We start from the raw sequence: 26,152 nt of genomic DNA, 5'->3' as shown, positions 1-26,152 counted from the left end.
TATATATATTGTTCTTAAACTCTTAAAGTATATGAACGTAACATCATTATTCATGTTAAACTATGTTTTTATGTGATTAAAAATGTTTAAAATGTAATTAAAAAGATAGAAAATAGTATTATATTCATATGAATATAATGTATTACTTTAAAGATTTCAGAACACATCCAGCCAGTGTTTTCTCTTTTGTCATCTATCCGATGAAACTAATTCACTTTACAGATTGGCACAACTTACGCTCATTTTCTTCAAGAGTTGTGACGAAATGAATATCTCTGACTTCAACATGTTCCTGCTTAAGATTCACAAAATACTTTAAGGTATTATGATTCACTTAAAACAATTAGCCAACTATCTCGCCTCTTCCACCACTTCTGAAGTTACATTTATATAGAACTTCAAGAATATGCAGCATAGAACCATTCAGCAGACAAGCTGTTGAAAATACCTGCTTCTCAGACACATCGAAAACAAATTCTATAAAAATAAGGGTTTACTCTGATGAGCAAAAGACAATTCAAAACCCCGTACATATGATATACGATTCAACGCTATAAAAACCCTAGTATTGTTGCTTTCGATCTGCTTTTTTTCGCGATTATTAGAGAAAAGTGGAATTCCCCGAAACCGAAATTGGTCAGTGATTATTTGCAAATCCAATGATAAATTGAGCTTTATATCTGTTTTTGTGAATTTAGAGTTTGTATAAAAGATTGTTAAAGCAGTGTTTGTTTGTTTTTCTTATTTCGCGCAAAGTTATACGAGGGCCTTTGCATTAGCAATCCCTAATTTAGGGAAGACTACAGGGAAGGCAGCTAGTCATCACCACCTTCCGCCAAAACATGGACTACTCTTTTACCAGCAAAAAATGGGATTGTCCGCGCTTCATAACGCCCCCACAGCTAAAAGGACAAAGCGTGTTTGGTGTGATAGGGATTCGAACCGCAAGCCTCATATCACGAGTCGAGTGCCTTAGCCACCTGGCCATTAAAACAGTGAAACATAACGAAATTAGTATACTTGTGAGATACGTTCTAATGTCGAATAATTTAGTTTCAGTAATCTGTATTAAAATTAATATTGATTTAACTCAAGGAATAAAAGAAAGTTGACAGTAGATTTTTTTCGCGATCTTTTCAGAAATATTTTCTTATCTTTTACCGGAAGTCTTCCTTCCACGTTACCTATAACCTATTTAGTCCTGAGTAGGATATTCTTTTTAATTTTGTCCTTGAGTTTTACGAATATTACATCCTTCGTTTGATAATCGCTTCCAAAAATAATAATTTGTAATCCCTAATATTAAACTTTTCAGATTTCCGTTTTTATGTTAACATGCTAAAGTGAATACAGTTGATTAACTATTTGTAATTATTCTTGATGACCCACATATAGCAAAAATGTATCTCAGAACGGCTGGTGTGGGTATTAACACTTTTACTAATAAAGCAGAGAACAAACGTTTCGACCTTCCTAGGTCATCTCCAGGTCACATTGTTCTCTGCTTTATTAGTAAAAATGTTAATACCCATACCAGCCGTTCTGAGACATTTTTATAATTATGTGATACGGTGTGCACTTTGCATTTTAGTTGAACTTTAGATATTCGTTAAACAAATGAGGAAAATTCTTACACAAAATTACTGAAAGAACAGACTTCCCTGTAACGATTAGAGAAGCCATGCACATATTTCAAATTCTTTATATGTTCTTCCCACACTTAATTGAAAGACGTAGCTGTCATAAAACTAGACATTTTCTAAAACTGTAAGACGATCAATTATGCTTAAAAAAGAGTTAGACGTTTCAGATTTCTTTAAAATTATTGAGAATAATAATCAAAGAAACAACTATTAAATTATAAACATTTACAAAATGATTGAATATTTGCTCTAATTTTTCATGAAGATTTTACTTCGATTTTGCGGAAAGATCTTCAAACAATTGATCAGTTTTATGATTAACTACAATATCACATTACAGTTTATTAACACTATCTTGATAGTTTACAACAATATCACATTACAGTTTATTAACACTATCTTGATAGTTTACTACAATATCACATTACAGTTTATTAACACTATCTTGATAGTTTAGAACAATATCACATTACAGTTTATTAACACTATCTTGATAGTTTAGAACAATATCACATTACAGTTTATTAACACTATCTTGATAGTTTACTACAATATCACATTACAGTTTATTAACACTATCTTGATAGTTTACTACAATGTCACATTACAGTTTATTAACACTATCTTGATAGTTTAGAACAATATCACATTACAGTTTATTAACACTATCTTGATAGTTTACAACAATATCACATTACAGTTTATTAACACTATCTTGATAGTTTACTACAATATCACATTACAGTTTATTATCTTGATAGTTTTAATTTAACGGATATTATCATTATAAAAACGAGTACTGACATATTTCAACTGAAAGAATAATGGTTTTAATGATTTTATTAAAAGTTCAAATAATTTTATTTAGAATTAACATAGTTTTCTAAACTACTTATCAACTAAATTGTACATGAGAAACGACTTTTTTGGTTACAGAGTCATTCATAACTTTTAAACAAAACGGTCAACTGCGGGAAAATCGAGCCCTGGACTTTAACGTTGTAATTCTGTAAACTTATCGTTTACCTCTAATCGAGAAAATTTTATTATGTACTGTGTCTTAAATGTTACGATCCTAAACTTTTATTTCACTCGTTATTTATGTAGTTAACAATTTAATCGTTCAGTTTCTTTAATTTCTAATAGTTATAACATACTTTCATTTTCGTCATCTTCATACTTTAATATTTATTTATATCGTGTTTGTTCGAATAAAAGGCAAAACAATAATGTAAGTAAGCTGATGCATCACAACGTTAGTGGTCGAATCTAGAATGATGGCACATTGCAATAAGGATATTCTTAAAGACTCTATAAGAATAACGTGAATTCAAGTGAATCGAGACTACTTTAAATCTAAAATTTTTATTAAGTTTCATGAACCTAGTAAACTTTTAAAATGTTATAGTAATGATTTTATTCAATGATAGTTTTAGTTTTTTGATGATTTTTGCAAAAACAACAACATTGCTACATTAGTGACAGATTTACGAGTGTTATTTTGAACTGACAAAAAAACATTCTCAGCTGCAATTTTATATTAAGAATAACGACCAGTATTTGAGTGCAAAATAATAAGAAAGTAATAAAATATTGATTTCTTCCAGGACTTGCATAATCCAACGGTCGCTGGATCCCCATTGCACCAAACATGCTCGCCTTTTCAGCCGTGGGGGCGTTTTAATGTGACGATGAATCCCACTATTCGTTGATAAACAAGCAGCTCAAGAGTAGGCGGTGGGTGGTGATGACTATCTGTCTTCCCTCTAATCTTACAATGCTAAATTAGAGATGGCTAGCGCAAATAAACCTCGTGTAGCTTTGCGCGAAATTCAAAACAAACCAAACCAAACCAGGATTTACAACCATTTCTGCATAGGAAGAAAAGGAAGATGCTACGTAATTTTCAGTTCTGCATTATAAATGTTAGTAGAGACATTTTAACTGTAATTTAGAGAAATATACCAAGTATTCTGGGACTTTAAATTTATTTATATTTTAATTTTTCACTTAAAGACTAATGAAACTGACTTTAAGTTTATAACTGAATCTTTAAAACTAAACCTTTGTAGTTTGGAAGTTTCCTGTGTAGTAGTGAAGAGACAAAACTTAAGCAACCTCATGTTCTACATTTCTAACTATATTCTAAAATTCTTTTTAATTGAGTTTACGCATTATAATCAACTATGAGTGTTTTAACCTCTAATCTTTATTCTGTGGAACTCAAAATCACCCTTCTTGCAATAACCTGTCAGCTATTTTGGCAGGTTTAACGTATACTTGGTATAAGTTGGATGTGAAATTGTTTTATTTAGTTATCACAATCTACTCATCTAGTCATGACCTCCATTTGGAACATTGTATTAGCCTAATCATAGGCACAAAGAGTATTTACCGTAATATTAAAATTCGGTTGAGCTTCATGACACAATGCAACACATTTGGGTTGATTCATAGGCAGATCCTATCTACGTATACTGTGTTTTTCATTGCAAAGTAACAAGTACTTTAACGTTTACTCCAAAACTAAATATCTCTTTGTTGCTGAAATCCCGAATTGGTTCACGCCTCATATAAGTTTATTGTATAATTAGGGATGAATATTTTCTGCTAACTTAAGCTATAAGATGTCAAAATATATTTCTACATCCTGTATTTTAAATATTTGAAATATAGATACGTTCTACCCTTTTTGTGATATGATTGGAAACTAACAATATATTTATGTAAGTAAGGTATTACGATATTATGTACCGAGTATTATTGAATTAGATGCTATTTCATGGTTACATATTATCAGATTTGACCGAACACTATAATTAAGAATGTAAACGTTGGCATTTTATTTTGAATATTTTTGGTCAGAGCTCTCTTTAAAGTTAAATGTTATCAGTGCACGACGTTCTTCGAGTTTTATTAACTTTTTACAAGGAGTTTAGTATTTCTCAAAATTCATTAGAATATAGTATCTTATTTAATTTGAAGTTGCTATCACTAATGACTATTGTGATATTATGTTACGTTTCAGAATGGGGTTTAAAGGCTGAAATCTATCTGGGCAAACATTTCGATAAAGTGTTTGACATTGAAATTTGGGTTGAATATTCATCACGCCGTTAATTTTCAAGTAATTGGCTAGAAAAAAAGAAGTGGCTTTTGATTAATGAAATTAAACGAAACTGAAATGAACGGTTGAAATGCACTATGCTGTTCAGAATTTAATAGATGAATAAAATGTTTGACGCTTTTTTATTCATTTAAAGCCCAACTTTAATTGGTATTAGTGTTTAAAGTCTGAGTTTTTTAGAGTATGATATTCTAATAATGAATGAGGATATTTAATCCCAGTGTAAATGCTATTTTACCGGCTAAGCGATTTACCACAATTAAAGTGAGAATAAGATTTTTCCGGGAACATAAGAATGCTTTAATTCATTAATATTAAAATAGCAATTTTCAATGTATGAACTAGAAGACAAAATCTGAGATCTCTAGGACTAAAATCAGCTGTTTCTGATTTTAAATGCTGACGATAAGAAAGGCAACTGTCCTCAACACACGTTGCCACAGGTACTTTATTTGACCTTTTGAACCTAATAACAAAACTTACCGCCGCTTTAATAATTCGCCTATGGTCAAAAGTGATGACTGTGTTCGTTGACGTTATGTCAGACCCTTTGATTCACAGCGTACAGCTAGTACTCTGTCCCTCAGTAACGTGCTTTGATTTTTAAATTTGGAGCAAGCATTTTACAGTGATACTAGCTAGAAAAGCATTGCATTCGCTAAATATCAATTAATCATCAGAGGAATTACGGATTAGTATCACTACGTATTGATTGCACTAGTATATTTTAGTAAAATTATTTATTGTTTTAGCATCGTATATGTCAAGTTTTAATTAATCAGAACTTTAAGTTAAATTATTCTGTGCTGCCCAGAACCAGATATCTAAGATAAACGTAACTAAAAATAAATTTATATATATGTACTATACGACACTACTAATCTTATAAAATTAATTCAATTCGTGGAAAATAAGCCTTTGTTTTTTTAGCCTCAGCTTTATAATGAAGTGATCCAGTTTCCGATTTAATTAAGTAACCGTGAACTAGACTCAGAATATGTTCACCTGTATAATCAATATCGTGTATTCATGTTCATCAGAATGCAAAATAAGAGATGGTGTATTGTAAAATGTCAAACTTTATCTCACGTTAAATAATCAATCTGGGACTTCTAAGCCTTTTGTAGCTTCTAAAAGAAGCGTTCTCTACTCAACAAAGTTTCTACAAATGTAAATGTTAGTGAGATTACAGTCTAGACACACTACTTTTATTTTGAATGTTTCTGTCGGTTCCCTATAAATATAAAACTTGAAATAATTAATTATGTTAATTTCTTATATATTTTTTACATGTCCATCAGCCAGCAAAAATTTCTAAATGAAGCAAAACTTCTTACAGTTGAAATCATTTCGTATTCTTTGGAATGAAAAAACAGAAAAAGACAGAAAAATCAAGACGTTTTTTCTTGTTTTTGATTATAGAAAAAAAATAATAAACATGTGCCATGCGTGTACGTAAATATATATATATGTATATTGTTTTGAAAACCTACCTTTTGGCTCATAAGCATTTATTGTTTCGATATCGTAAACTGGTTTTTACTGAATAAAAAAAGGATTAAAACAACCTTTAACAAAAATGTTTATCTAACTAGCACGTTATTTCTGTACTAGTAATACTTATCATGTCATAATTACTTATTCTCACCCATAACTTATGTTTATTTACACTTCAAACACACTTGGGCAACAAAAGTACGATTATGTAATATCTTTAAGTTGGATGCCGAATCATACCAAATATTTCTATTAATTATTCTTAAATGTTTCAGAAATATTCAAATATGTCTTTTATCAAGTGTTTTATTAATTAAATATAATTAATTTTTAATTTTTTGTCGATTAATTCAACAAATAAATGTTTTATTAAAAGGATAACGAGTTATTTCGTTGACCGTTATTTTATAAATTTTTATTACTTGTAGCACGTCTATTGAGTTGAGACGTTATTTGACGAATAGAATTATTCGTATGTATTAAATATAAAAAACATGAAGATAATTGTACTTTGTGAATGATTATAGTGAAGGATATATGAAACTTTTTGTCTTTTATTCATCTGTTCATATTATATAATTTTGAGAAAATCAAAGTTTAATATATGTTTTTATGATTATTAATAGTAATTTTAAAATTTAAGAGTTACAGTAATTGTAGTTAAAACCCAAATTTCACAATGATATGCTTTTTTTTCGATTGCAAGTTTCAAAACCGTTCAGTGTATTGTGTAGCAGAATCCACAAGTGTATTTTACAAAATAAAAGATATTTTTGTTATTAATTTTATTTTTGTCATACTTGATACAATGCTTCAAAAACAAGAGCTCATAAAAAGGTATAATTTTTAGTACATAACACGAAGAAGTAATTTCTGACGTATCATAAAAACATAATTCTTCAAAACATTGGTGATTACCTAATTGAAAATTCATAAAAGTATTGCAGAAATATTTTGATGTAATTGTATGTATTTTGTGTTTCCTAAAGAAGAATATTAAAAAAAACTTCTACACAAAAGTATAAAAAATCTGAATAAATGTTTCAATGTTAACCAGGTGGTTTTTGAAAGATTTTCTCATGGCCTAAATTATTTCAGCAAGACTGAACGAGATAGACTAGAAGTGTTCATAATAGAATTTAGACAGAAAAAAAAGTTAAGTATAAAGATAAAATTGTTTTTGTGCATATAGTGATATACACAGTAGCGATGTAGGCAAAAACTTATGATTTATAGAAAATATAAAGGCTTAGATCAGGTACATGGTTCTAACAAAAGTAAAAATTTAGCTGAAAAAGTTTAACGGCTTGTAAAATATTTCTAGACTATTTTATAACAAAGGGTATTATAAGCTACATGGCTTGGGTTTACTGAAAATAGTTAGCATTTACTGTAAGCAAGTTAATTCAGACAATGCGTTTTTGCTTTTAAATATTTCAATGGAGCAAATATAACATCTGTAAAAAGCGTTAGGGTTAAGGGTTAGGAAAGTGAATTGAATCCCCAACATTTCAACTCTTACATCCTTTCGTTGTCTGCAGCCGATTGTGATAAATAAGTTAACCTCAATATTTAGAAATACCTTTAAAGTGGAATTAAACCACTTTTAAAGTCCCCCGCTGGGACAGCGGTTTTGTTTGGTTCGGTTTGTTTTGAATTTCGCGCAAAGATACACCAGGCTATCTGCACTGCATTAGCCGTCCCTAATTTAGAAGTGTAAGACCAGAGAAAAGGCAGCTAGTCATTACCACCTACCACCAAATCTTAGGTTACTCTTTTATCAACGAATAGTGTAATTTACCGTGATATTATAACGCCCCCACGGCTGAAAGGATGAGCATTTTTGGTGTGACGAGAATACGAACCCGCGACCTTCAGATTAAGAGTCGAGTGTCTTTACTACCTAGACATGCCGGGCCTGCACAGAGGTAAGTCTTCTGATTTACTACACTAAAGTGAGGGGTTCGATTCTTCTTGGGGGGACACAGCAGATAGTCCGATGTAGCTTTACTATGAGAAAAACACACATATACACCACCCTAAAAACCTACAGTACCGAACTCCCACCCTTTATTAAATATTATGAGATAAACAAACATATTTTTGTAGAAGAGTGTGTGTGTTTTTCTTATAGCAAAGCCACATCGGGCTCTCTGCTCAGCCCACCGAGAGGAATCGAACCCCTGATTTTAGCGGTGTAAATCCGGAGACATATCACTACTAGCGGGAGGCATTTTGTATAAGAAATAAACCATCCTATATTTCTACAAGAATCGCAACCACCGTCTTTTTATTTAATAATTAATAAACGATATTAATCAGAACTAAAAATATTTACATTAATAGTTCTAATTATCTTTCTTCTTCCTTATACATTATTACATAATGATGAAAACAATGATTATCAATGGAAAAAATATTTTTATTTTTTAGTCTCATTTTAATATTTATGATTTGTTTTAAGATCATCATTGTTTTATAGTAGTGATTTAATTAATATATCTGATAGCATTAGAACTATTGGTTTACTTATATATATTACATAGCTCAGACTATACGGTTACAAGAAAAGAAAAAGTCAGATAATAAAAGTTTTAAATGTTATGTAATTTTTTATAAGTATGAGAAATATTGATTGATAATTGCTTTGTTCATTCTTAAAATTATATTATTTGTTTGTTGTTAAAAAAAAGCTAAACAATATCTATGATGAGCTAAACACATGACATAGAATAATGAATTTTAGTGTTATAAGTCTCAAGATCACAACTGAGCTACTGGTAGGTGAAATTATGTAAAATATAAGAATATGATAAACATACAACATTTAAAGAAAGTAGTTTTTATGAAGTGTAATTTTTTTAAGTACAAATTGTTTTACATGACATGGATTCATTAAACGTGTCAGTTAAAAGTGAGTTCTTTAGTGTCTTCTTGTGAGTGTTATGCATCTCATCAGAATCTGACTACAAACTTCCATCCAGTTGTGACTGTGAACATGTGACTTAATTTTGCAGCAGATAACCAACGACTAGTTGTAATTAAAAATTAACAAAGAATGGTCACTTTTTGTATTATAAATAACTGTCTTTTTTTTTTTTTCGTCTAGGTGTTCCAGCACTTGTATTGTAAGTTGGGAAACGACTCCATATTCTAATAAAACGCTTTAAGGCTCTTGCAACTAACTCTCAACTCTATGTTGTAACAGACTAGCTTCCGTTCGTCCAATGAATCATCACATGAGAGAGCAATCCAAACATCTAATTTGGAGTTTAACCATAGCTGACGAATAACACGGAGCGCTTTAAACTTTGTGGTTTACTTCTAAATGAAAACCAATTCAAATTGTGTGAGACCACTACACAAAGTACGAGTCAGGCATATGTACTTCACTTCAAGTCACTGCTTTGTTGAGACCTGATTTGTATAAGAATGACCTGCGGATTGTGTGTTTGAAGTTATTTTATGAGAATGTTTTTTTTTCTTGCTGTAGCTATGGTGTGACAAATCCTGATTACTATTTGTGATTGTTTTGTTTCCCTCACCTAAACGTGTATTTCCACTCAAGAAAAGAGGGGATTTATGAATAATTTAAAAGCGTAATTTATTTTTGGCTGCACAACTCAGCAATGGTACTTAAAGAACTATACATCAAAACCTACAACTTCCAGTTTTGCCTAAGTGCTTTGTGTATATCAAGAAAACATATATTACAATGAGAATAAAATTAACAATGTCATCTTCCTCTAATCACCGCTATAGCTACTGCTTTCAGTGTTTAAGTATAATATAGTTTAAATACCAGTTATAATGATAAAGGTAAAATATAAACATAATATTTTGTATCATGTTTTTTTAAATGCTTGTAGCTCATAATTTGATCAAAAAATGCTGTGAAGGAAAGAAAGAATTGCTAGAGTTCGTAGAGAGCAGATTTATATTCATCGTAGGGTGAATTTCACACGCGTATAAGTAAATAATGTAATTTGTTAGAAAAATGTACGATCAAAATGAAATACATCCTACGTCGTACAGTAGGTTTCCAACATCCAACATATCGGCTTAAATGCATTGGTTTATACTCGAGAGAATAAACTCAGACTTCGAAGAATTGCTGTAGTCGGTGAAGTCACGTGATTCCCTTTGTTCCGAAAACCCAATAATTTACGAAAAAAAACAAAAACACTGTATTTAAGTGCATACAACCCGGGTTCAGAAGGGTTTAACAAGATAGAAACACATGAAGTGAAGCGAAACAAGGCTTAACAGTAAACAGACTCAAAGTGGAAACAATGTGTGTTGACAAAAAATGTTAAACCCAACAATTTATGAGACTGTATGCTTTAACGTCGTCTAACAAGCACGAGAACAACTGGTAAGATCAACACGTTAATCCTTGTTACAAGTATATTTCCGACAAACTATTTAACTTTGTTTCACGACTGCAGTATTTTAATCAAATATACAAGAATAATAGATCGCTTTGTCATCGAACATCACATGATTGATTTTTAATTATACACACTCATGCCATTCATATACCTAAAGAAACGCCTATTCCACCTAAACTAAAAATGTAGGTAGCCATGTCAGTAACGTGGTGCATCTTCACTTCTCTACAGTTAATGTTTATCTCTTGTATAGGGGTAAGGCTTATGAAAATATTGGGTGTATTCTTGTGATCGCTTAGGGAATTTGTTCTTTAGCTGTCAACAGATTCTTTCTTTCTGGCCCACAGTGCTTATCATTGCCTTAATGCTCTACATGACTAGTGTTAAATCTTTTAGCCATCCAGTTAATCCATTTAAGTTTCTTTAACTTACAAGAAAGGAAGTGTATGAATGATATTATTTACATCTTCAACTTCGCTCTTAACCTCCTAAGTATTGCTTGTTTAATTATCTGTGTTCTAGTATGTTTGTTTGTTCAGTTGAAATAAGAGTCAACTTATTCGAGAGCTACCTGACGATGTTTTTGTCATACTTTTAAATGTTTTGCCTTTCGTCAATTTCTACCCTTAATATTTTATATCTATCTTGTTTGTTTTTTGAATTTCGCGCAAAACTACACGAGGGCTATCTGCGCTAGTCGTCCCTAATTTAGCAGTGTAAAATTAGAGAGAAGGCAGTTAGTCATCACCACTCACTGCCACCTCTACTTTTTTAACCAACAAATAGTGGGATTTACCATAACATTATAATGCCCAACGGCTGAAAGGGCGAGCATGTTTGGTCCGACGGGGATTCGAACCCGCGACCCTCAGATTGCGAGTCGAACGCCTTAACCCACCTGGCCATGCCGAGCCTATCTACCTTCCTAAGTCTTACTTTATTCTACCTAGATGTATCAGCGATAAGTCTTTGTGCTTGTAACACTAAAATTCAGATTTTAGTACCCACAGTGGGCAGAACACAGATAGCCTATTGTGTAGCTGTATGTTTTAACAACAAACAAACTTAATCATATGTTACGTAATGAACTTTATTCAAGATATCCATGTTTAAAATGTGAGCGTTTGTTAACAATTCGTAAATAATGTAAAAACTACAGTGCAACAGAAATTCCTTAGGAAGAAATATGAGTGTTACACAGAACTTAGAGTTTTTATATCACACAACGCATACATTTGTTTAACCTGAGACTTTTTTCACCATTATTTCACTTCCCTTCGATCATATATATATATTATTATTAAAAGTAAATAAATGAATAAGACAACATTTCTAATAAGATTCATAGATCACGGAATCCCGTTTAACCCGGTAGTAAAGTGTCACTCCTAATGGGGAACAATATTTTGTATAACAACCACGTTTAGGTTTTGAATTAAATGTCCATGACTAACTTAGCAGATGAGGTGGCTCCTACATAGTTGGTGTCCCTCTAAACTCAAATATGTTCCGTCGCCTATGATAAACGTACTTCGACGCATCTGAAAGGGCAAAGGTAAGATATTCTTTCTGCATGTTGTTTTGGTTACAGTATATTACCTTACATATGACTTTCGTAACTAATGCCGTTGAAAATTATACGTTTTGATTTTTTAAAGAAAAAATAACCTAATTTAATATACCTGAAGGAAAGGTTCTGAGTGTCTTCTTAATTAACTGGTAAGAACAAAATATGAAGATAAATAGTGAAGCTATTCCTCTTTATAACTTAGATGATGTTATCTTCTTAGTGTAAAGCTACATAATGAGCTATATGTATTGGTTTCAAACGTAAGGAATCGAACCGCGGATTGTATCGTTATAAGTACGTTCATTTAACTCTGTGCCTCGAAGGTATTGGCAATTAAGAAACAAGTAAACAAAGATATATTGCTAATGTTCTACTACAGATATCAGCCTAAATTTGGGTTAACAATTTAATAGGCATTGTGATTTTGCTCAATCCTTGTGAAATTCTGCGCCCTTTTCATTAAAAAACGTTTATTTTGACTTACTTAACGCAATAAAATGTTTTTTACAGATTAAATTTCATTTGAACCCAGAATGGCTTGAGAGTCACTAAGTTTGCCCCCGCTGGGACAGCGGTTATTCTACGACTTACGTAGCTAAAATCAGGAGTTCTATTGTTGTCAGTGGACACAGATAGCCCGATGTGGCTTTACTATAAGAAAAACACATACGACTGAGTTGGAGTAAAGCAATCCCTTTTATGATATTTAAAGTTATTCGTGTCACAAAACAGCAACAGTCACTCTATTTGCATGTGTTAAAGTACTCAGTACTATTTTTAGACTTAACAATCACAAATAAACATTACTTTATAAAATTCCAAAATAATCTGATTAGTCTAGAAAAGAGCTAACGGGCTGTAAACATTTTTATTATAAGCTGGAAAGCCTGAGAGCTAAGTAGTTTTTCCGGCGCAAAATTTGCTTCTGTAGCACTAGCGCAAGTATAAAGAAATATATATTAATTATCATGGGCTTGGCATAATTTCATGTTTTGTTTGCTTCCAGCGCAAAGCTACACAAAAGGCAACTGAACTTCGGATTTTTTATTTCTAAGCTTGTAAACGTATTGTTTATCTATTCTGACTGGTTTTTTTTTGTATTAGAGTTTTCACTTAAATTACACACATGGATTACAGCCCGGTAAAATGCTTTAATTCCTAAACCCATCATACCAAACATGCTCACCCTTTCAGCAGTGGGGGCGTTATAATGTTTCGATATATCCCACTATTCGTTGGTAAAAGAGGGTACGTCATTAAGGTACGTAAATCACGCATTATGAAGATTGTATTTGTTTCTATGTATATACATGTCTACACTTTGTGTCTATCCTCTTCCACAATGTTTTATTTTTTTATCTGTCTGTACGTCTAACTACGCCCAGACTTTATTAAACTGAACCCATACTTCAAGCTCTGTTTGTTTTTCTTACAGGATGTTTTTTGTCGTTAACAATTAGCGTGAAAAAGAGTTTTAAGCAATTTTAACACATGTATTTTTGTAGTTTGTTAAATAGATGTAACGGATATAGAACTTTCGATCCATTCACGCAACTATAATAATTGAATCTACAATATAAGCTACAGCTTTGTTAAGATTTCATTCCTTTTAACACAAATTATTCTACTATTTCACTTATACAGCCTTAACATATCCTCAAGACTATAAAATTAACCGTGATCTCAAAGTTTGATCACAACAACTGACTGTCGATGCAAATTACCCATAATAAATTATTTTCTTTTAAGTTTAGTGAATTTCGTGAAATGATGTTTAAATCTTGTTTCTAGGTAGCTTATTTACTAGCAAATGCACTAAGTTTATAGTTTTAAGGTGTTAAATGGAAGTACATTTGACTAACAATAAACAATTTGTTATAATACACACTGAAGAAACTATCATAAAGAAAACAACAATAGAAAGCAGATAAATTTAATTAGTACTCCTTAACTAAGAAAATGTTCGCAAAACTTCAGTGCTTTCATGCGTCTCTTTCAACTTAAACCAAAAATATATTTCAACTATGAAATTTTCTAGTTTGCTAATCTTAAACCACACCAGAATTTTAAAAGTACTGAGTGTGGAAAATTCGATTAATCAGAAATGATTTTTCCAATGCAATTGTAATTAATTCCGGAATGAGTTTTCGACGTCCTGTATTTATCTAATTGTTTAACTTTAAACATGGGTTTATAGAAATGCTTATAACTTATTTCGGACTTTGTGCACTGCTGTTAGTGAAGTGACAGGTCTTCTATTTGAAATTGTTAAACAAACCAACAACGAGTAACGAGTTTTATTATTAGGATGCAAAGAGCCATGTTAATTTACAAAAGCTACATTACTCTGTATCAAGTTTCAATGGCAGCAATGGCGAGATTTATAGATCTACATGTGATTTATCATAGTCTACTTTAATATATTTTAACATGATTTTAATGTACTTACATGATATTTCCTAAAGCAAGTTTGTTATATCTAAGTACTTTTATAGTTTAATCAACTCAGTAATTAGATATTTCTACTGGTCACTATACAATCAATAATTGGATAATCATACTGGATATTGTGCAATCACTAAGCGTGGTTGTGCTCTAAGAAGACTGGGTAACAGGACAACAAGTATAGTGCTGTAAATAAAACAAGAGAGAAACAAAGAAACTTTCTAAAATAGTATTTTAAAAACCAGCAGATATTTCTACTGGCCACTGTGCAGTCATTAATTAAACAATTCTACTGGTTACTGTGTAATCAATAACACTATGTAATACAAATTTTGTTCCTGGATAAAATGTGTTATTTCTTAGTTGCTTGTATTGTAAAATATAGAAAATGGCCATTATTCCCTTCAAACTTCGCTTTTGTGACCTGGATAATAACATTTAGAATTTCACTTATTTTCTGTGTAAAAACGGGCAAATTTGCACATTTTCTGAATAAAATATCATAGGAATTAAGATTTACATGTATTTATACTCTAAAGTTATACAAAAATGTTTAGAAGTGAGTAGTTTTTCGAGATTTGCGACTGTAATGTAAATCACTTTCATGCATCAGCCCCCAAATATAGTTTCCCATCATGTTTTTGTTATATGCTCACAAGTCACAAAAGCAAAGTTCGAAGAGAAAAATAGGTCTTTTTTCCATTTACTTTAGGCATAAGCAATCGGGAAATAACACTTTCTGCCCAGGAACAAGAAAAAGTAAAAAGTTTGTTACATAGTGTAATTGGATATTTTAATACTATTTTAGAAAGTTTCTTTGTCTCTCTCTACTTTTACTTACACCAAGCACTACACTCGTTTTTCTGTCACGCTATCAAATTTTGTATTTGATTTCTTCTAATTTTCTCCCTTCAATCGCAAGTTTGGTTTTATTTCTTCTTCGACACATTTTTTTTTCATTTCTCAAACATGATTTTTGTTCCTTATTCACTTGTTTAGCTTCCCTTATGCTGAACTTTATTTCACATTCACTAATTCTCCACCACCAAGTGTAGAATATCTTTTTATATTTTTCAGTTTTAGAACTTTTTTTTATTTGGAACGAAAGAAACTGGTTAAAGTTCAATCTTCAGTTCGCTACAAGAATAAGAATTTTTGTTTGTTTTTGAATTTCGCACAAAGTTACTCGAGGGCTATCTGTGCTAGCCGTCCCTAATTTAGCAGTGTAAGACAAGAGGGAAGGCAGCTAGTCATTACCACCCACCGCCAACTCTTGGGCTACTCTTTTACCAAAGGATAGTTGGATTGACCGCACATTATAACGCCCTCACGGCTGACAGGACTGAAAGCATGTTTGGCGCGACAGGGATGCGAACCCGCGACCCTCAGATTACGAGTCGTACGCCTTAACACGCTTGGCCATGCCGGGCCCATTTGATAAGAAATATTGCAAAATTTCTCAACAGGTGATAAGAAATATCAAGTGCCATTGACTTCTTCTGTTTGTGTGAAACAATTCAGAGTAAAATAAGATAGATTATTATTTCAGAGCCTCCTATATCCAGTGATGTGAACAATGTTTCAAATTCTTTCCAAAGAATAAACAATGCATTTCAATAATATAAGAAAGTGTTTAATCAAACGACCTCAAAACTCAGACTTTTAGGACTTCGGAACATCAAAAATTAAGTTCCAAAATATTTTTTTTACTACAAGTCTAAAAGGCATCGTGGCATGTAATATTATTACAAATAAAACACACTATTCTATATTCCTAGTTTCCCGATAAAAATGGCTTCATATCAATTTTGTAATTTCTAAGAACATGTGCTACTCTATAACATAATATAATTTTAAGGCAGTGTTCTTACTGTACTATCTTCCTACTTGCTGAACGGTAAACTTTAAGGCTTAAAACACTAAAAAATCAGAGGTCAATCCATACTGTGAACAGCAAGGTTAACTTTGCCCTTAAACATACAAACACATTTTATAGTATTATGTGACTCATGTAATCACCAACCTCTATACACGACTAACTGAATGCAGGTATCAGAAAGCGTTTTTTTTAACAAGTTTTTAAATATCAGATTTTTAGTATAACTTTGTAATTAAGAGATATTTTTATATTATTAAGCCAAGTATAACTTGATAAGAAACGGATCCGCTGTTGTCCGCTTGGTTAACCACAATCAAAATAATTATAAACAACTAAACAATGTAAACTAAAAGGGAAAATTTAACTCAATATTGTTCAGAATGTTTTATAATATAACTCCCTGCAACTTTAAATTACTTTACTGCTTAAAAACATTCGATAACAAGATAAACATAGAATATAATTCAATATTTAAGTCTGCATTACACATAAGTTTGGATCACATATTTTACATTCAAACCCAAGTAAACTTTCACAGTAGCCGAGGTTTCTATCAACTGACCTAAAGGGTTAAGTGCCTAGCACGTGTTAGTAGGGCACTACTTAGCAACTTAAAACTACATCATTCCCCTCTTACAAACGAGACCTGTCCCCTGGCTTTATCATCCACTCCCCCAGGTAGCTCAGCGGAAAATCTACAGTCATAGGCCCCCAATACAAGGGTTCGATATCTGGGATGGGAAGAACTCGAGTAGTCCATTGTGAATTTTATGCTTAACAACAATCAAGCCTTTAGCTTTATCCCATGTGCTTTGAAACTGTCCTGGTCCTGCGGCGGACATCATTATTTCTCCTAGTAGTTTCAATATTATTATTTACATTGATTCAATTTAACCCCATGATCGTTTGTACCACTATAGAATGTTGTATTAAACAGAGTTAAAACTTAACCCACTAGTACATGCTAGTAAGGCATATTTTAACAAGTGAAACAACTACACACACTAAATTCAAAATCCATAGATTTCCTCTTGAAGTGCGTCAAAAGTTTTTATTGTGGTTATTTGAATGCTAACATTTAAACATTTGGTAAATTGTAGTATTTCTTATAAGGTTAGGAAGTATAAATATTTGTTTAACTTTGCATAAGTTGTCTTTTCTTTGGGATCAACTTATGATTTTGACCAACTTTGCATTTATTTCAAGAAACAATATTTTTTAAATATAAGATTTGTTTGTTTGGTTTGAATTTCACTCAAAGCTACACGAGGGCTATCTGCACGGCTATTAGCCGTCCCTAATTTAGCAGTGTAAGACTAGAAGGAAGGAAGCTAGTCATTACCACCCACCGCCAACTCTTGGGCTACTCTTTTACCAAAGGATAGTGGGTTTGACCGTCACATTATAACGCCCCCACGACTGAAAGGGCAAGTATGTTTGATGTGACGGGGATTTGAACCCGCGATCCTCAGATTACGGGTCGAGCGCCATAACCACCTGCCTACGCCGGATCATGCAGTAGTGATTGAGACTCTATTGATATTAGAAAATTACTTAACAAAACTGTTACACTATTTTTTGTCATTTCTACACACGTCAGTAATAGGGTAAAAACTATTTTGACACTATACTTATTTTTTTATGCCATCTGTAATTATTGATTATTATTTTCTTTGTTTAATCTTCTAATTACTCACAAGATATGACAAATCAGATAAGGTAGGCTGCCTGTTGTTAACGAAAAAATGAAGCAAAGTTTACTTACCACTTCAATTAACTGCGATAGTTTCAGCTTTATTCGAACGTTCAGAGCTTCGCTAACGTTCAACACAGGTCGAACCAACTTATTGTAGGGAGATATAAGATCATCGTAGAGCCTCTTAGCGTCAGGGTTAGCTTCTGTGCCTAAGAAAAAATCATGAAAACTTAGAAACATGCAAATTCATGTGCCTAAATCTATGTTTCCAATGATCATATTAGACGAAGCGAATGTTGTCTAAACCTTTTTAAAATATTGTTGAAAAAAACACAATATATCTTAAGAAATTTGTAGGGATCTTCGCATATGTTGAGAGTTATATTTGAGGAATATATTTTATATGAATAACTTATTCCTTTAAAGCATGCATTAATTACAATCAGACACAATAAAATGTATCATTAGGGCTGAAAATATACATCTGAAGACTACAAAAAATGTATTTGTTTAAAGTGAATTTGCAAACATATGAAGTTAGTTGTTACTAAAATATTTTGATTATATTATCGTAATGAACAACAGCAAATGGTAAATGTTTTTAAAATATTTTAAAAATAAAACAATTTTCAAATATTTGTATACAATATTAAAGATAAGTATATTTTTCTTATATCACTTACACACTAAAAGTTTTTTTTAACTCTCAAACACAGTAAAACAGTAGTTTCAAAGCAGAATAGCAGCTATTTTTACAACATTCAGCTAAGTTAGGATATAAAACTTGTATATCTTAAATACACTTGATGATATTGATTATTGTAGCTGATACAATAAAATTATTACCAGACAAATCTAATTGGAGATCAAAATTCAGATAAAACTGGGAAGTATTAGATGTTTACCGTCAGCAAACAAGAGAGTTTGATTTGAATTTCGTGCACAGCTACACGAGGGCTTTCTGAAGTAGCCGTTCTTAGTTTAGCAACGTAAGACTAGAGAGAAGGCACATAGTTATCACTACCCACCGCCAACTCTTGGGCTACTCTTTTATCAACAAATAGTGGAATTGAGCGTCACATTATAACGCTCCCACGGCTGAAAGAACGAGAATGTTTGGTGTGACGGGGATTCGAACCAGAGTGGCTCTCGGATTACGAGTCGAGCGCCTTAACCACTTGGTTATGCCGGGCTATTTAGAATGTCATATCAAAAAACCTCGTTGACCACTTTATTATTAGCAGTACTCTGACACATACCGGAACACTGAACGTCAGTAAACATATGATAGGGAAATGTCGCTACTGTAGCGACCCTACAGGATGGAACAGGTGCTGCAAGACGTGAAATGTTGATAACTGAAAATAACCCTGAAAAGAATGCAGAAAATATTCATAGACGGAAGTTCACTAGTAATGGAAATCCGAAACAAATGATAGAAAATAAAATAAAAAGATAAACACCAATAATAAGAAAGAAAATTACAGATACGAAGTCATGTTCTTTGTTTCAAAGGTCTCTCTGAAAACATACAAAGTCTATGTAAAGAGTCTAAAGTTACAACAGTATTCAGAAGTATACATTAAACGTCATGAACGCATCTAGTGCACACTAAATCTACTAAAGACCACGGTTTGCAATATCCTTTATAAATGTGGATTCAAATATATTATAGAAATAAAATGAGTACCAACAACAGCTAAAATTTATGAACATGATGGACATTTAAGGCAGTAATAAAGATTGGTGTGAAATAGGCCATCATGACGGAAATGATCATATGACTTGTTGAAATAATGTTATATTAACTGAATATGAACTACAAACAAGAAAACTAAAGATAAAAGAAGCCTTATCCATTCATATAATTAATACTACTATCAGTTAAACTCGAATAGAAGTCAATACAACATCAACACTCCTCTTGAAACACTCAGATAAGTAGGGTTAGTTGGTTTAAGTTTTACTGGTAGGTCAAAAAATGAGGTTCGAGTACCGGTTACTACCACCTCAAAATTAGTCCTCCTCAAAACATCTCTGAAAACGACAGCTGATGATTAGCTGACACATAGGATGTGAGATAGTCAGTAGTTATAATATAATAATTAGAGAAAAGCTATTATTAATTAATTGATAATGAAATTTAATTTATCGTATATGCTACTAACCAAAAGAATTTATAACCACAAATGGATTTTCCATTGTGAAATTTTATCTTATTCTATCTTCCACACTCAAGCACCTTTGTCGCTTCGTTTTTAACACATAATGTTTCTTTGGACTTCTAAGAAAGATATAAAAATATCACATTGAAAAGTTAGGTGTTAGTTGAGCTAGGTAAAGTCTCTCTATGTTGTCTTTGTAGTTTGTTTTTTTGTCTCTTGGACTCCATGATTTCATCTCATATTTTGGTTTATTCAGCTTACTTTATTTTAAAAAAACTTATTGGGTTTCATTTATATATACTTATAGACTTCTTCACTCTTGTTTACTAAAGTGTCAACCAGTAAATACACTTTTCACGGTATATTTTAAAATGTAATAAAGAGTTATTCTCTTGATAACATTAGATTTATCATTTTAAGGTAAATGGAATATTTCTGAAGATATTACATATTCATTTTGCTTTACTGAAATAAATTTTGTTTATAATGACTCTCTGCCAGCTATTCTATGCCCTACATTTTTCAATATTGGTCGTGTTTTAAACAGTTAGTTTTTAATTAATTTAACTTGTAATATATTCTTAAAAAAAAAAAGAAACGCAAAAGGCAAAATATGAGACAAATTATTAACAAGTTTATTCCGGGTAGTTCTGTATGACATGTGTGAAACTTTGCACATTCACTGCTAAACATCCAAAGTCTGCAAAGGCAAAGTCCACGCTCACTAGGTGAAGTTTAACGTCCCCCCTTGAGCATCAATAACTGCTTGGCATCTCCTGCCCATGGAAGCGATGAGATGGCGAGTCACATCCTGTGAAATGGCTGTCCACTCAGCCTGCAAAGCTGCTGCAAGCTAAGGTAGAGTCTGTGGTTGAGGTTGTCGCCGTCGCAGACGTCGGTCCAACTCGTTCCAAAGATGTTCGATGGGGTTTAAATCTGGTGATCTGGAGGGCCAGGGAAGAACGTTGATGTTGTGGTGTCTCAAGAAGACAGTGGTGAGTCGGGCTGCGTGAGGACGGGCGTTGTCATGTTGAAAAACGTCGTTGACGTTCACCATGATGGGTTACACATGGGGCCTAAGAATCTCGTCGATGTATCGTTGAGTCGTAAGATTCCCTCAAATGTGCAAAAGATCTGTTCTGGCATTGTAGGCAATGGCAGCCCACATCATGACGCTGCCACCACCAAATCTGTCAACATCCTGCACACAGTTTGCTGCAAAACGTTCACCTCAGCAACGGTAAACACGGGTCCTTCCATCCTGCCTACGAAGCATAAAACGTGATTCATCGCTGAACCAAACATGCCTCCATCGTCGATGAGGCCATACCCGATGTGCCCGAGTCCACTGCAGCCGTGCTTGACGATGTTGCTGGGTGAGTATGACGCCTCTGACTGGACGTCGAGGTCGGATTCCTGCATCTCGTAGACGGTTGGGTACGGTCTGATCGGAAATCCTACGCAGCCCTGGTATGGTTGAAGCAGTAGACGTCGCAGTGGTGGTCCTATCCCGAAGGTGACGTAACCGGATGTAGCGATCTTGTGCGGGCGTGTTCACACGAGGTCTGCCAGATCGTGGACGGTCACGAGTTGATCCATGTTGTTGGTGACGATTCCATAGCCTTGTGATGGTGCTTGGGTGGACATTCACAGCTCTGGCAACATCTGATCGAGATTTGCCTGCTTCCAAGCGACCAAGGCGTTGTTGAGTTGTGCTTCAGTCAGTCTTGGCGTAACTGTATTGCGTGTCGGTGGCTTAACACTGAGCTATGGAAACCGAAAACCCGTCACTTTTATAGGGATTTTGCACATGTTGCTCTTGCAGAACATGCAGATCTCTCAAACAAATTTATTGGACACGCATGCGTTTTGGCGAAAAATCCGATGCTTTCCTCCGTTTTCAAAGTGCACATCTTTTATTGTCATTTTGGTCTGACAATCAGTGCGTTAACACGTGTAGCATCACATACTCTGAGCTTGTAACGTTATTACATATATTTCTCTTTAAAATAACAAAAATATCTCTTTTGCGTTTCTTGTTTTGAAGAGTATATTTTGAGATATTAAAACATATTTTTAGCTGTCAATTTTTATGTGGGTAATTATATCTGTATGTGTATATATATATATATAGATTTATATTAATTTATGTTTGGTTATGTGTAACTATGATGACTTACAAAACACTGAATATTTTTTTTTTAATATTATTATTTTACTCATAATTTCGGGTTACTACTTTAGGTTTAGATTTAATGTTTGTGTTCTTAAATATCTGACGTCTTATATATAAAATAAAATGTACTAACAGTCAACTTCTTTGCTATTTGCAGGTTTGTTGATAAGAGAAATAGTGATATAAATTCCTAAGTTCTTGTTAATCTGATAGAACAAGTTGAAACGTTTATATTTTCATTTAAAATATAAACCATAAAGTTTTAAATATGAAAAAAATATGGAATATTAATGCTTTAAAACAATCATAAACATTGAGGTTATTTCTATGTACTAATATGATTATATTAATGGTAGCATTATTATAATTATTTGTTTAAGGACAATATATAAATTCGTAATATAAGCTATTTTTACCCTCAGAACATTTAATAAATTATGTTTCAGTCTTAAACACGCATAAGATTCACCTGAATGGAACTTGAAAATACGCTTGTAGGTTATTCCGCATCAAGTTACGGATAACTTTTGAAAGACACTTCAACTAAGGACTTTAGGAATCACATTTGTAAGATGCTTCTTACAAGATTTTGTTTATATTTTGCATTGCTTTTGAATTTTGCGCAAAGCTACTCGAGGGCTATCTGTGCTAGCCATCTCTAATTTAGCAGTGTAAGACTAGAGGGAAGGCAGCTAGTCATCACCACCCTCTGTAAACTCTTGGGCCAATCTTTTACAAACGAATAGGAGGATTTACAGTCACATTATAATGCCCTCACTGCTGGGAGGGCGAGAAGGTTTGGTGCGAACGGGATTCGAACCCGCGATCCTCGGATTACGACTTGAACGCCTTAACACACTTGGCCATGCAGGACCTTATATTTTGCAACAAAATCAATAGTTCAGTGTTATTGTCTGTTCTTGCAAGAAATGCATGTCTTCTTTAATGTGGAAGTTTTTACTTCTACGTAAATATTATGCAAACTTAGTAATCGACAAAATAATCACCACTTGATAATGTTATTTGAAAGATTGTTTAAAAGTTACTCTGTTTAACTCTATCAATATCTTAACCTGATTGAATTCAATCAGTTGAGAGTGAGTGACTTCGACAAAGATGATATCTTGTAAGCATTTTTAAACGGTTTTTGCGGCTCTTTAAACGATAACAGCAACGTTTCTCTGGTTGAGATGAAGCGTTATCAGAGGATGTCTTTATCTCTTATAAGTGTCGAATTTTAAACATGTTAAATTTCCGCTAATAGTGTATCGATTTCTTTGTTTTTATCTCATTTTATATCTCAAAATGAAAAATAAATGAAGCACACTAACAAAAGAGTGACAGAGAAATCATAAAAATCTAGTCGTTACAGAACAAACATATTATAAAGATTTGTTGGTGTGACTTGTAAGTTAGTTAATTATACTTTACAAATGATCCATTTCATTCATATAATTAATATGTTATGATAATTAACAAAATTAGGTGTGTGAAAATTTTGAAACTGAATCAATGATATATGAAATATATCTCAAGTTCCTTGGTATAAAATTAGCATCATTTTGTTATTCTTCAAAACATACTGTGAATGAGAAATAAGAAATATATCTTTACATTTAAACTTCACTCTTTTCTCAAGAAAAACCCAGAAGTGAGCACAATGACAGCAGATAGAGAAGGCATACTACAATATATGAAAAAAGTAAACTACATATTTATTATTACTTATGCCTGCAAAGTAGATTGTGCTATCTACAAAGATTGCCCACTAACTTAATTATTGTAATCAGAAACTATAACAGTTTAGATGAAATTGAAATGGATTGTCCGGAGTATAATAAGACTTTGTGCTGACAATTTAAACTATTGTATGGCCAACCCTTCACTTGAGCGTGTCCCAGTGGTTAGTGTGCCCGAACCGTGAACCTGTAGTTTCTTCTTCTAAGATTTTTGCTGCAGAAACGCGCTTTGAGGTCATGATTCATTACAAAAGTGGCGGTCAAATCCTACTAATCAATCAGAAAATGGTAACATGTGAGTTCTCTTGATTAGTTACATTCCCTTCAGTCTATGAGTTCGAGAATAGGATAGATAAGCCTTTATGTAGCCTGGTACGAGATATAGGTTATACCCATAGAACCTTCAGGTTAATAAGCCTCATAAGAAGAACAGAGTTATTTCAAACAATGTAGATGTTTGATATTTATAACAATCACTATGCAAGTTTAATAAAGAAAAATATCTGATCGACAAAAACTCGACAGTTTTTGCTGTTGTGCTGGTGAAAAGATGTTTAAAAATATATGGAGCTCTCTGGTCAGTAAAGTGAAAAATGACGTACTTTGTATATTATAGCTTTAATAAAACTTATGACAAATATATGTATACATTTAAATTTTTTAAAAGGTATAAGAGGAAAAAATAAAACACCAGTACTGATCAGTCTCACAATCAGATGGAACGTGACTTTCTAAAACTTTTAGTTTTTATTTGAAATACTTTTCCATTAAGATATATCGAGTAAACATAACCAATAGAAACCACTGTCACGTGCAGATTTCGTCTTCTTTCAGAGTAAAGTGAATGATAAAAAAAAAGTAACGTTCATTCGTGACTCGTCGATAAAAACAAGTCTGTGGTATTCCATTATATTGACACTCTTAGAATACGAATAAGCACACAGATCAGTTAAAAGGTGTGTTATTTGTGTTTCTAAACTAGATTTTGTATTGCGCTACTTCAAATGTTCTTTTTTCTGTTTGTTTGAAAGACATCTCATATCTGATGTCATTTTGTTGATTCATTGATCTAGATTTCTAATCTGACTTTTTTCATTTTTTTATTTTTTGATGTTTTTTTCTGGAGTGTACATACACACACATATATATATAGCTTTGTTTTTGTAAACTTAGTTCATCTCAGAAGAAACAGATCATTCATAGGTCTGAAACTTCCTGGTTAGACTTCCGTTTAGAATCGGGTAAAACAGCGATGACAGTATGGAAGATATATTTCAGAGAAGACCTCCAAAGATTATAAATGAAGGGAAAGAAACAACGGTAAAAATTTTTTTGTGTTATATTACCCGCTTACACAACCAATATTTCAAAGTTTTGTTGTGTTATATTACCCGGTTACACAACCAATATTTCACATAAGTATAATTTTAAAATCTTTGAGAGTCGTTTTCGTGTGCGTAGTCAATCAATGTAGTGATATATTTTCTAAAAATATGAAGCGTATAAAAAACAAACAAACAGGAACTCAGACAACATACTTGCAAACATATTCATCAATTTAGAAAACAGCATTTGCAACACTATTGTCTTGTTATGGAAGCTTGATTATCCTACGTCGAAAAACATGACACAAGTAATAAAGGCCTTCAAATTCTCTGACGATACCTGCTTTATTACTTGTTTCTCTGATTAGAAAGGAAGATAATCTTACATTTACATAGATTGCTTGACGTAACGAATAAAAGGAAGCTTTGCCATCAAGTACATGTACTTCCGCCTTTAATAACATTGTTTTTACTACTAACGTTATATTCACTGGCTTAT

General features: G+C 32.5%; 1 protein-coding gene across 1 annotated transcript in view; it reads right to left on the bottom strand.

Annotated features, from left to right (window-relative positions):
* The window catches only part of LOC143249204 (acetylcholine receptor subunit alpha-like), a 100,239-nt gene that overhangs the window by 38,105 nt on the left and 35,982 nt on the right, over positions 1–26,152 (bottom strand). Inside the window, exon 2 of the mRNA XM_076498677.1 lies at positions 18,318–18,457. Coding sequence (XP_076354792.1) covers positions 18,318–18,457 — 140 coding nt within the window. The remainder of the gene's footprint in view (positions 1–18,317; positions 18,458–26,152) is intronic.

This window comes from Tachypleus tridentatus, chromosome 4, assembly GCF_004210375.1.
Source record: "Tachypleus tridentatus isolate NWPU-2018 chromosome 4, ASM421037v1, whole genome shotgun sequence".
Taxonomy (NCBI): domain Eukaryota; kingdom Metazoa; phylum Arthropoda; class Merostomata; order Xiphosura; family Limulidae; genus Tachypleus; species Tachypleus tridentatus.
Note: the sequence above shows the minus strand (reverse complement) of the source record. Positions and strands in the feature narration are given on the sequence as shown.